This window comes from Lethenteron reissneri, chromosome 16 (genome assembly GCF_015708825.2).
Source record: "Lethenteron reissneri isolate LAM-NWPU_2019-01 chromosome 16, ASM1570882v1, whole genome shotgun sequence".
Taxonomy (NCBI): Eukaryota; Metazoa; Chordata; class Hyperoartia; order Petromyzontiformes; family Petromyzontidae; genus Lethenteron; species Lethenteron reissneri.
The window spans coordinates 1,374,394-1,388,111 of NC_083794.1; the positions used below are offsets into that span (position 1 = coordinate 1,374,394).

The window sequence follows — 13,718 nt, forward strand, 5'->3', positions numbered from 1 at the left end:
AACATGTTGTGATACCCAGCAGACAGAGATGTGCACACGGGCCGGAAAAATAAACCGTAATAATCCTAAACGTATAATCTCTCCTCCCATCATGTCATACATGTCACATGACAACACCATACTGGGTGCATCTGGGCAGTCTAAAACAAGGCTTACATGTGTAGTGTCAACGATTCAGAGACCAAGTTTCTAGGAGGCACTTTCTTTAGGAGCTCAGCCTAGCCTGTACACAACACTATCCGTCTAAGACTGACGGCATTGACTGAGATAGCCAACTACTGTCCTTCCTAACGTGATATCTAGCGGAGACGTTTAGCGATGACGGCGACGAGATGACAGCAACGACGAGACGAGTCCACTCCCAGAACCGGCAGCCTCGAGCCCCCCGCTCTCAGGCCCTTTCATGCTCCCAGCACGGCCTGGCTCCGCCCTGACCGCGCCTCCCTTCTAGAACCCACCAGCAGGTTCCAGGAGCCTCCAGATGGGGTCCTCCGTGACCCTTACCCTCGTTCCTCCGCTCTGCCAACACAGCCGTGCTCACGCTCACCGGCGTGTGCTGTCTGTCCACCGCAGTTGCCGCTGCTGTCCACCAGCCGGCGCTATTACACTACATATGCAACATGGTGGTGTCAGGTGACGTCCGAGGTGATGTCACGTGACGTGATTGAAGGACCAAAGCTATGGTCGCAATCGAACATTTGAGAATTATCGCTCTTACAAGTATGTACCTGCACTGTGTGTAGAGGTGTTACTTGCTGAAATATTCTGCTTAAACTGTCGGCTGGCAGGGACACTGCACCGCATGGGAGAGAGACGTTCACTGACACCACACTGCACGGGAAATGTTCACCGACACTGCACCGCATGGGAGAGAGACGTTCACCGACACTTAATCACATGGCAGACGTTCACCGACACCACACCACATGGGAGATGTTCACCGACACTGCAACGCTCGGGAGAGATACGTTCACGGACACCGTATCACACAGGGGAGAGAGACGTTCACCGACACCGCACCACACGTGAGAGAGACGTTCACCAACACCGCACCACACGGGAGAGAGAGACGTTCACCGACACCGCACCACACGGGAGAGAGAGACGTTCACCGACACCGCACCACACGGGGGAGAGAGACGTTCACCGACACCGCACCACACGGGAGAGAGAGACGTTCACCGACACCGCACCACATGGGAGAGAGAGACGTTCACCGACACCGCACCACATGGGGGAGAGAGACGTTCACCGACACCGCACCACACGGGAGAGAGACGTTCACCGACACCGCACCACATGGGGGAGAGAGACGTTCACCGACACCGCACCACACGGGAGAGAGACGTTCACCGACACCGCACCACACGGGAGAGAGAGACGTTCACCAACACCGCACCACACGGGGGAGAGACGTTCACCGACACCGCACCACACGGGGGAGAGACGTTCACCAACACCGCACCACACGGGAGAGAGAGACGTTCACCAACACCGCACCACACGTGAGAGAGACGTTCACCAACACCGCACCACACGTGAGAGAGACGTTCACCGACACCGCACCACACGGGGGAGAGAGACGTTCACCGACACCGCACCACACGTGAGAGAGACGTTCACCGACGGGTTTCATGGCACGCATTGTGGGTGTCGCGTGAGGCGAGTGCTCACCCTGAGGGCTCTCTGCTTGGAGTCGAACGGCAGGGAGCCGACGCCCAGCTTGAAGAACGCTCCGAGGGAGAAGTTCCTGCCGAGGAGCTGCAGTAGCTGCTGCAGCTCAGCGTCGCCAGTGGTGGCGCCGGTGGTGGTGGTGGTGGGGAGCCCGCCGTGCCACCCGCCCAGCTGGCAGAACACACACAGGCAGCACCAGTGCGTGCTCGCGCTTCCAGCAACCCGGCGGCCAGACCGCACCACAGGATTCGCGAGGGCTCCTCTGGGAATCAAATTTCGGTGGCTTGCGGCGGCGCAACGAGTTAATTTTTTTCTATTTCGTTTGCTTCGCATGTGAAACTCGACACTTTTCAAAGTGTACGGTGCAACAAAATACGTACTCTAAATCGCTACGAGTAGGGGGAGGTCACACCTTTGTATTTGAAAAGCAATCCACAGTGGCCTCATATAAAACTCGATTGGAGATTTGGTTTGAACACATCTCGCAGAAGGTGTTTCGCAGCGCAGCGAAGGCGCCCCCACTCCTGCCTGAAATCCGCTCTCATCGAAGTGAGGCTCAGAGTGGTGCCGCGGACGCCTCGCTTCGCACGACAGCGCCCCGCTACCTGGCTGATGATGCCGTTGAGTGATCGGCTCCCAAGCAGAGTTCTGCTGCTGCTGCTGCTGTTCAGGCATGAGAGGTAAAACCGCTGGACTTTTCTCTCCGCGTCGGTCTCCTTGATCGTAGCGTTTTCTGAACAAAGTCGTCACACACACAGCACTGACATCAACTTGGGAACACATGACCCGAGTGATATTACTGCGTGAGCCTGGCTGTACGATTCAACATAATCCACGTGATTGGGTTGCACATCGTTTTTATGGTTATATTTTGAAAAGTTAACAAATTTTCGGATATCCTGCCCTTGCAGCGTAATCAGGCAACTCAAGTGCATTGTGTGCCACCTACGATCCTGATCTGACAATCGCACATTATTTCTGACTTGTTTGAAGATTAACTTTTCATTATCACATAGAGAGCGATGGCTTTCAGTCATCGACTAACGCATTTGCACGGGGGTGGGGGCGTGGGGGGGGGGGGGCAACGGCTATTACCCAGAAATCTGTGCATGGCTATCTGGTTATTTTTGTCGAGCTCCTGCCAAGGTTCCCCGGTGAGGTTTCCCCGTGGGCTGCTCGCTCCCCTGGAGCCATCGGCCACAGCTGAAGCCGTAGAAGTCCTCGCAGGGGTCGCCCGACGAGTTCAGAGCCTCCCACATGGCGCTCACGGCCTGCACGCAGTGGCTCGTCGTGCACGTGCGCCACTTCTGTACGTCTCCAGCTGTGGACACGAAAGAAACCCAAGGGGCAGCGCCGCGCGTCACACTCGTCCCTCGTGATACGGCTGAGAGAAGCGACTTAAGGATAAGTTTGACCCTTTCTGGCAATAAAACAGCTGTGTTAGGATGTTAAAACACCGAACAGAAAACGTTTGCAGGGAATCATGTCTGCATTAACCACATATATACTTATGGCGAACATTAACATAAAAAAAAACATGCCGTCCCATGATGTAGCTGCTCACCCCGAGCTCTCAATGTCCTGATAGTACATTGTCTTTGTGCTGTTCACGTTTTGGCGTCCTCTGGTCTAACACTGTGTGAGAATAGGATCTAAAGAAAGCTGTCTCTGATGTGGACCAATCAGTTTCAAAGAAAATACATATAATCTTGACTTAAAGCTTTCGTGACTGCAGGAATTCATATTCCTTGAAGTCTTTCGGTAAAGTCACGTTGATAGGTTAAAAAAAAATAACAAAAAACTATGACGTTTCGATCGCAACACAAGCGACCGTCAACAGCTAACCCCCCTCTTCCTGTTCTTCTGCCAAAAAAATGTCCCGTGAACTTCCTTCTCGCGGACAAAGCGCGCGGACTGTCAACAATGTCCCTCTCCTTGTCACGCTCGAAGCAGCAGGAAGTGGTCACAGGCAGCTGCGATCCGAGTAAAGCTTCGGCACTGCCAACGAGAGGCCGCGTGCCGATAAAAACAGGCGGGGGCAAAAGGTCGATGGCCAAACTCCAAATCTTCTCCGCGCGGTGGGAGAACGCAGACGTAGTAAATGCGTCTCACCGCTTTGAACAATAACGTTGCTTGCATCGTAATGGGCAGGGTACTGAAAGTGCAGGACAAAGCAGAAGAGAAGAAAGCAAGCAAAGGCTGTGAAAGATAAGGCCAGATATGAAATAAAAACGTGATTGCCAAATAACTGTAAAAGCATTAGGAACCCATGAGCACATTCATATAAATATAAATATTCTACGTGCACCTGCATACATAGTTTATACATTGCTGTATGGTATATAATGTATGGCACTTTACCACCAATCAAACACATTTCATAGCTACAGCTGCGAATACAACCCGAACCATCAAGGCAGTGACGTCTGCTTGTGGGGAAAATAAAAACACCTCACGATTGTTGACAAAACAAAAAAGACGTTTGGCCAATTACGTTAAATGACTCTGTGGTTCTTTTGGTAAAGTCACGCAGAAAGAAAATAAATTAAATCATAGAGTACAACGTTTCGATTGCAACACAAGCAACTGTCATCAGGTAGAACTACATTTCAGAGAGAGACAAAACACAGACACGGAGACACACAGACAGACACACAAGCAGAGAGAAAAGATCGAATGTCCCTATGAGAGCCTGGTACATTTTTAGAGAGAAATAGTTTGAGAAAAAAACTTAGCCAATTTTTGGAAATGTAATGTAATGCAACACAGAGAGTCGGCTAACACACAGTTAACGCATAGCCATATCTTCTCTCTGTGTTGCATTACATTACATTTCCAAAATATTAGCTAAATTTTGTTTTCTCAAACTATTTCTCTCTATAAAATGTACCAGGCTCTTATAGGGCTATTCGATCTTCTTTCCCTCGGTCGCTTCGGGGTGGATTCATTGACATGCTCATTTCTCTGCTCCAGCAGCTGCTCCAGCAGACCAACCTCTCTCTCTGCCCCCTCCCCCCTATCTCTATTTAAGGCCTCGACACAGAAGCATTGGGTATCTGTGTGTCTATGTTGTGTGTCTCTCTCTGTGTTGTCTCTCTCTCTGCTTGTGTGTCTGTCTGAATGTCTCCGTGTCTGTGTTTTGTCTCTCTCAAATTTAGTTCTACCTGATGACGGTTGCTTGTTTTGCAATCGAAACGTCGTACTCTATTATTACATTTATTTTCTTTCTACGTGACTTTACCGAAAGAACCAAAGAGTAATTCCTGCAGTCACGAAAGCTTCAAATCGAGTTTAATTACATTAAATTCTGCTGCGCAGACTGTTCGTTCACCAATCGGTCGGTTACAGGACTAAGGTGAGTAATGTTCATAAAAAAAATGTATATAATTTTTTTTATATATATATATAAAAACAATGACGGTAACGTTTCATGTGATCCGTCTGTTGGGGGTTTCGTTAAGTAATCAAAATTTCCACGTCAAGAATCGCTTACATTTGCATGAGGTAGTTTTTTTTTACACGTTTATCCTAGTCGTAATAATGCCAGTTACAATTCTGAAAGAGCCAGCAATAATTAATTTTGAGGAACTGAAACACACCATGATACACCACTTCCCTCCCGCTACTGGGAACGTGACACCTACGCGTGTCCAACGTGTGATCACGATGAGCGCACTGCTGCCGTGCCTGAGCAGTCCAACCAGAACCTCATCCTTCACAAGTCTTGCCATCGTGTTCCCAGGGAGTGTTCATACGGCCGGCGCATTACTTGGTGGACTCAGTTACTGGCTCATACGGCCGACACCTGAGTGTATGCGGAGTCTGTGAACAAAAACTTTTAATATATATATAAAAATTGTCCCTGTGAATATCTCTTATTATTACGCTTGTTTTCCCAGGAAAGCCTCGCCGAGTCTCCTAACTCTTCTCCATGAGTTTTCTCAGTTACAGATTTGACTGATTGATGCTTAAGCCATTGGTGTCCCCAGTGTAAAGGTACACGCCCTCTCCTTAGGAGGATCCCAGAGGCATAGGGCAGCAGGGGGTGACTACTGATGAGTCGTAATAATCACAAAAACTGGTCTGCAGTTCAGTTTGTGTTTAACTTCTGCCTGGTGGGACGGCCATATTTTCTGAACTCTTTTGAGTTGGCGGTCTAAATGTACAAATTCTCCACACATGCAGTTATTTTTGAGCTGCTGGTCTGGATAAGGCCCGAAAGCTTTTGTCCACACAATGCACATCCTTGCGTATTGTTAAATCTATTTATTTTTCTCTTGCTATGGGTTTTGGCGTCATTTTGCAAATGTCACGACGGATCTCAGTGGCGAGCGATAACTGAAGTGGCGCAGGGTACTCCGCCAACCAACCAACCCCGGCATTGACGAGCGTGGCCAAGTGCGCTCAAATGTCCCTCACGACCGACACGAAGACTGACAAAGGACAAAGGTGGTGGGAGGCGACACGGTTTTTGGCGAACCTGTTGCCCGTGGCGGCAGCATTAGGGCCACGACGCAGCCGGTGAGTGCGAGGGTCAACACCGCGGTCAGGGCCCACAGGAGACAACGCCACCTCCACGTGCCCATTCTCAAACAACTCTTCACGCACTCAACCTGCGGGCGAACAACAAGAAACAAAACACGGGGCAGCACACAGGACTTGACGGGAGGAGGAAGCTCTCTGCCTGCAGCGATCTCACCACGTCGATCACGCACACCACCTACCACTCGCCACCACAAAGACAAAGACCCCCCTGTATCCTTTACAGACTGTTGGGGCAAGTGCTGTTAGTGAGCGCCTATGAAGGCCGGCACAGCACAAGAGAGGGTGGGTGAACAGCACCACGCCCGGCCGCCTTTGTCTCCCCAGTGGCGGCGATGGTTTTACACACAGCACCAGGTACTCATTTGAGGCTGAGTCGACCTAGGGGAGGCCCAAGACCGGTTCAGATAATCGTTACTGGTGTTGGCCGTGAGCGGGAATCGAACTCGGAGTGCCGGGGTCGTAGTGCAGCGCACTAACCACTACACTACCGCTCCCCATCACCAGCACTCACCCACCACCACCCACCATCACACACCACCACTCACCAGCACTCACCAGCGCTCACCCACCATCACACACCACCACACACCACCACTCACCAGCACTCACCAGCGTTCACCCACCATCACACACCACCACACACCACCACTCACCAGCACTCACCCACCACCACTCACCACCATCACACACCACCACTCACCAGCACTCACCCACCATCACACACCACCACTCACCCACAACTCACCAGCACTCGCACACCACCACTCACCACCACTCACCACCACCACCCACCACCATACACCACCACTGACCCACCACCACTCACCACCATCACACACCACCACACACCAGCACTCACCCACCATCACACACCACCACTCACCCACAACTCACCAGCACTCGCACACCACCACTCACCACCACTCACCACCACCACCCACCACCATACACCACCACTGACCCACCACCACTCACCACCATCACACACCACCACACACCAGCACTCACCCACCATCACACACCACCACTCACCCACAACTCACCAGCACTCGCACACCACCACTCACCACCACTCACCACCACCACACACCACCATACACCACCACTGACCCACCACCACTCACCACCATCACACACCACCACACACCAGCACTCACCACAACTCACCAGCACTCACCCGCTGCTCCTCCCAGTGTGAATGCATCACTCACCCACCACTCAGCACCTCTCACCCACTGCTAACGCGTGTTGTTTGTGTACACTTACACCGCGTAATTATTTCTACGTTAAATTAATAAGTTGTGTGGGTCTCAAGACATATTTTTAATTGTCCATCTGCGACTTTCACATCACCATTTTACATGACGTCTCGCGCATGACCCTGTCCATCTCAGAGTGATCCCAATGAATACTTACCGAGTACTCCATGCCCCGATACAATACATGCAAAGCAATCGAGATCTAATCTCATCATTGATACAGCAGAATCATTATAACAAGGCCGTATCCATGGAGCCAACATTGTGGGGGGCAAATCTTCCAGGGGGTCTGGGGGTCCCCCCCCCAGAAAAAAAAAATCTAAATTTGAAAACGAATTTCCTGCCTAAAATATAAAAAATTCACTAACACGTAGGATTGACTTTTAATTTATTTTTAACAATAATGTTTAAGAGTATATTGTATTACATTGCTCTGTTTTTTCTTTTTTACTTTTTCTTGTTTCATTGTATGTAATGGCAGAGATTAGGGATTTATAAAGTACAACCATAACCACAATCATATACACAGAAATCTATTTTATAGCAATATATTGAGGGGGGGGGGGGGACATTTTTGCATATTTGAATATTGGAAGGGATGTGTCCCCCCCAATATTTATTATAATTACGGCCTCGCATTTATAGATACATGTATATATAGATTCACGTTTGCAGATTCATGTTTAAAAATAGATTCATCTGCACAAACATGTTTAGTTTACTTTCATGAGCACGTAATGTACCTGTGTTTAAATCAACATGGCTTTTTTTACAGACATACATTGTGAAATAATGGAAGCTGCTCTCACATTGAGCTGTTCATAGATCAAGAAAAATGTCAAGGCACCCTTAGTGCAGTGACTCTCAGCCACTCAAAACTGACAATTTGCGTACAACCAGACCAGTGGCATTCCTCTTTTTAGAGCCATGCAAATATTACAATACTCGCTAACCTGCTACCGGGTTTAGATACAGTACGGACAGTCCTCGGGTCACGAACCTAGTTCGTTTCTGAGACCCGTTCTTAAGTCGACCTGTTCGTAAGTCGACCCGTTCGTAAGTCGAGGCGTTCGTAAGTCGATGACTCCCTGAACAGTAGACCCCTTCTTAACGATGGTAATTGGTTCCATGAAGCCGGCTGTTAAGTGATTTGGCCGTTAAACAAGTATAGGAATTACACTTTAAAGGCTTAATTCGTTTCGATTGCATCGAAAGTTACCCTTTTCACCCAAAAAACGTACTTATAATATTTAAACAATGTAAATTAATACATAAAGATACTAACAGAATTTTACACACATAATATTAAAATAAACATGGTTAATCAATGCATTAATTAATATTTACTGTACTTACAACAGCCCGTTGTTAACAGGGCACTGGTCAGTAAGCGAACACATTGGGCTCTATGGAGGCCCGTCGTTAAGCGATTAGTCGTTAAGAGGGGTGTTCGTCAAGAGGGCTTCTACTCTACACTGCATTCAACAGGCGTCAGTCCTTGTTTTTCGATGGAGGCCTTGACCCTAATGCTGCCACTACGATGGACACGCCACTGCCATTAGGCATAACGTACGATGTTGCGCAGATTCATGCTCGCACGGTTAACGCTAAGCTTCCTTGACAATGTGATTGTATGTGCTAGGAAGAAGAGCCATTACCCAAAACGTCGCCTATGATATATTGTGGTGTCAAGCAGAGTTATTGACAAATGTGAGGTTTTTTCTTCTGTTGTGTGCTGGTGCACTACTGCCAAAGCAGCAGCAGCACCATTGAACACTTTCTAATCCTTGATAATACTTAAATATCACGGAGGGTTAAAAGCAAGTCAAGTCGAGGCAGCTTCGTAACTTATTCATTACCACTGCCTCTATCACACCTCCGATTAGCACGGTTGTCTATGTATGGTGCAAAAGAAGTTCAACATACAGGTACATACGCACATCTACCCATCTGTGCTGTACCATTAGATTGAAAGGCGGAGCGTTCAAGAAGAGGGTACAATGTTTTAAACGTGAAAAACTTCGTTGCTCTTGTTAAGCCACCAACACTATTCGCCCGGGGGCCAGCAAACTTTAAAATGGGACAAAGTCCAGATTTTTTACAACTGCTTCAGGACATCACCGGCAACAGCCTCTTCTCTTCACGACAGCCGAGGGCTGCCCTCAGTTGTCCCAGCCAAAGGAGGACGTCTCTTCACTTTATCCATCATCAACTGCAATGGAATGTGCCAACCCGACGTTTTCTATTCAGTCGGTTTAGTCTTGCTAATTTTTTGTTTCCGTATCTATTGTCAACATAGAGAAATGAAATACTGTGCAGTAGTTTTCGCGGTACTGGAATAAGAGAGGCACGACTTTGTGTGCGTGTGCACGCAGAATAAACACAGGGCCCAGTACTTACGTGCGCCCCATGACGTTTCGCACAGACGCATTGCAACCACGGATACTGTGAACACAGAAAAAAGAAAGTGGAGTTTCTTTTCACTTAAGCATTTAAATTCACACACTCACTCACTGAAATGTGAGAAACCTGAGCTGGTCCACCAGCGATTCACTCTCAGTTGCAGATTTAACTTTACTTGAGCAATTTCAGTCGTGCGGTTGAGAGTACGTAAGTGCTGATATTGTGACCATGAGAAGCCAGGGACCTAATATATTGGCGACGAGCTACTCATGACCACAGTACATTTCATGGATAAATGGCATCACAATTATTACGTCATTGTTATCATCATTTTTTTGGGTTCTTTGGACCATAATTTCTGCCACTACCCAGAAGTTACACTCCATAATCTTATCTGTGGGGAATCGCGAATAGGAGGCGTTTTTGTGAGTCAGCTGAACGCAGGGTGACCTAATCTTCTTCCCCGGTTGTCCGCAGCATCATGATGAGCAACGGAACGTGTCATGGCCTGCTGACCAACGACCAAGCTTCTCTCATCCACAACCTCATGGACATTCTTAATTTTGGAGCTTTCGTGACTGCAGGAATTATTCTTTGGTTCTTTCGGTTAAGTCACATCTAAAGATAACATAATAAATTAAATAATAGCATATTACAACGTTTCGATTGCAAGCGAATACTGTGGATCATAGGAAGAATCAAGCTGCAGGCTCACGGGATTCTACACGGAATATATTTGTGGCTGCGAATAGTAGAATTTACAGTATAAGAGGTTCACAGACAGGAGGAGTTTCGCTGTGTTTTGTGCAGTTGCTACGCAGCCTGTGCGGGTAAAAGGTGCCATTTGAAGTGAAGTAAAAACATAAACACTTTTCAGCTGAAGATCGTGCACAACGTGAACCGCACAGTACAAATGAGGAAATGCGTTTCAAGAGTAATGAATGGTGCCGTGTCACGCTGCGACCTCCCCGTACCAAGGGAACCTCACCCACATCCTTACAAGTCGTTCAAAGTAACAAGGGGGAAAAACCCCAAACCAAATCACCCTTGTTTTCTCCAAGAGGTAATCCACTGTTTATTGGAAGAGAAACAGCAATCGAATGTACGTATAGCAATTTAAACGCTCTACAAATGCAAATGTAGTGGCGTAACGCGCGCAGTTTGCAAACAGCATTATGTACGGGGTTGCAGACAGTGAGGTCAGCTAAGGATAAGCAGGTGCCGGCGGGTGGCCTGGGTGACAGCAGACAGAGAGATGTCAGCAATTAGGGAGAGAGGCAGTGATTGGCTGGCTGCAAATGCGGAGTAGGCGCCATGGAGGCGAGAGATAGTGGCGATAAGGGGGAGAACAAGTGCGTGAGGCGTGGGGAGGACGCGGGCTTAATGAGGGCCATCTGGGGGCACTTAATGAGGAGGAGGATACAAGGGGCACGTGTGAGGCAGTTGGGTTGAGTTGGTTGGAGTGAAGACAAGAGAGAATTCAAGAGAAGTCCGGGACCCCGCTCGCCACACCGCGTCCTCTCCAGCGGTGTTGGCTGATCCCCCGCTGGAGGCACGGGCGAGGTCGGAGGAGTGAGGGTAGAGAGGCTAGCGGAATCCTAAGTGTGAGAAGGCTAGCAGTGGAGAAGCTAGCAGAGTGCAACATAGCAGGCTAGCGGAGCGAGAGAGAGCGAGCAGAGCAAACTAGCAGTACAAGAGGAAGAGTTGTGACGGATATGCGTGGTGTTGAACGCGATGAGTTCTGTATGAATAAAGTGACACAGGATAAAAAGAAGTTATCCGTGTGAAATAGCACCACAACACAAATATTACATACAGTAAACCTCGATATACAAAGTAGATGCGTTCCTGGAGCTTCGTTTGTATATCGAAACGTCATATATTGAATAACTTATAACATTAGTACGATGAGGATGCGTTCCCAACCTTCGTGACTTGCCATTTCATTATATAAACACTTCATAACTTATCATTCAGATTGTAAGCAAAGACAATTTATATTGAAAATAAAATAATATTTTTCATACTGTACACAATATAAAAATATTTTTTTTACAAATAAAAGGGATGATGAAACATAATTGTATTGTTATTTATAGTGTGCTGTAGAGAGAATAATTATTTATTAATTCATTTTGGTGCATCTATTTCTTTATTTTTAAATCCTTTATATTAAGTTCGCTTGCGTGCTTGCTTGCTTGCTTACGACCGTGCAAACCTTTTGGTCGTTTTTTAACCCACTTCCCGTGATCCAATCGAGCTGACATTTTGCACACAGACTCGTTGTGCGAGACAATTAATGTTCGTGAAAAAAATTCCAAAATTTTACACTGTTTAGGGAAAACAAATTAAATATTTAATTACCAATTGTTTAATACTGGCAGACAATCATCTGACCCATAGGTGGCAGCCATCTCAAGCCAGAGGACGAGAGGACTCTAGTCGCCACGCATATAAAGGATTTAGAGTGAAAAACTTTGTTTTTACGGGTTATACTTATTAGCTTTTTGTGTAAAATAATGGTAGAAAAAATCCAAAGTTCGTGATACTGAAACTTCATTGATCGAATATACGCATAGCCACTGGGGATGCCCCACCATATGGATGAGATGAGTTTCCAAAAGCAATTTAAGTGCCCAGACTTAATGCATACCTCGGTGTCATTCCAGTACATGTGCCGCATTTACCTACAGCATGGCACTGCAAAATCATCCTTAGACTGCCAATAAAGCAATACTCGCTGCAACTGTCGTTATCAGCCATTGTCACTCTACTGCTGGATGGAAATCCTCCCCAACCCGCCGCCATCTCTCACCATGCATTTATTAAAGCCGCCTAGCACCGGCACACGGACCCATTTCATCGCTCCATCTCCTCGGAGGCGTCGCTATAGCAGCACGGTGCAGTCGTGACAGCGTCAACACGAGAGAAATGGAGCGTGCTGAGCCCCCCCCCCACCACAGAGCCCCCCACCACAGAGCCCCCCACCACCACCACAGAGCCTCCCCCCCCCCCCACCACAGAGGTGCCCACCGCACATACCCGGGCTGGGGGTCGCGATCCCTCCTCCAGCAACGCAGCCAGCCCCGCCGCCTCCATCTCCATGCGCTCCGAGTGGCAGCGACAGCAGCAGCAGCGGCGACAGTGTTGATGTTTCGAGACGGTAGTAGTATTATGGATGCAAAATGACACTCCCGTTCTAGGCAAGTCCTTATTGGCAAGCACTGACAATGGCTGTGTTCCTACAAAGACAAAGGCCACATGCGTAGGTAGTATGTAAACACAGCGACACGTACAACACCGCTCGCGTGTGTGTAGGCGCGTGTGTGTGTAGGTGTGTGTGTGTAGGCGTGTGTGTGTGTAGGCGTGTGTGTGTGTAGGTGTGTGTGTGTAGGCGTGTGTGTGTGTAGGCGTGTGTGTGTGTAGGCGTGTGTGTGTAGGCGTGTGTGTGTGTAGGCGTGTGTGTGTAGGTGTGTGTAGGTACGTGCACACACCTACACACACACGCGCGCATCGTTGACTTTGACACCCGCTCACGGTTCACGCGCGCACTGCTGCTGCTGCTGCACATGGAGGCAGTCACGAGCGGCGAGTGCTGCTGCTGCCCTTGTCCTGCACAAGCCCTGAGCTTGTCGCTGTAGCACACACAACATAACTCTATGGGCCGTCCATAAATGACGTCACGCACCTAGGGGGGGGGCGGGGGTCAGACATTTGTGACGATGTGTGACGAGGGGGGGGGTGCGAAATGTGACGTCACATCAAAATGCGCAACTTTAAATAAATATAGAATTGTTGTAACAACTCTCCTACATCAGAGTGCAGCGCCACATTAAA

The 13,718-nt window shown here is 48.4% G+C and overlaps 1 protein-coding gene across 1 annotated transcript in view; it reads right to left on the minus strand.

Moving 5' to 3' along the window:
- LOC133342848 (endothelin-converting enzyme 1-like) overlaps nucleotides 1-13,495 on the minus strand; it is a 34,850-nt gene extending 21,355 nt beyond the window's left edge. The window contains 8 exon segments of the mRNA XM_061552174.1: nucleotides 1,675-1,845; nucleotides 2,280-2,407; nucleotides 2,770-2,818; nucleotides 2,820-2,995; nucleotides 6,155-6,287; nucleotides 9,879-9,923; nucleotides 12,924-13,123; nucleotides 13,380-13,495. Coding sequence (XP_061408158.1) covers nucleotides 1,675-1,845; nucleotides 2,280-2,407; nucleotides 2,770-2,818; nucleotides 2,820-2,995; nucleotides 6,155-6,287; nucleotides 9,879-9,923; nucleotides 12,924-12,986 — 765 coding nt within the window. The 5' untranslated portion in view covers nucleotides 12,987-13,123; nucleotides 13,380-13,495.
- Nucleotides 13,496-13,718: the final 223 nt, after the last annotated feature.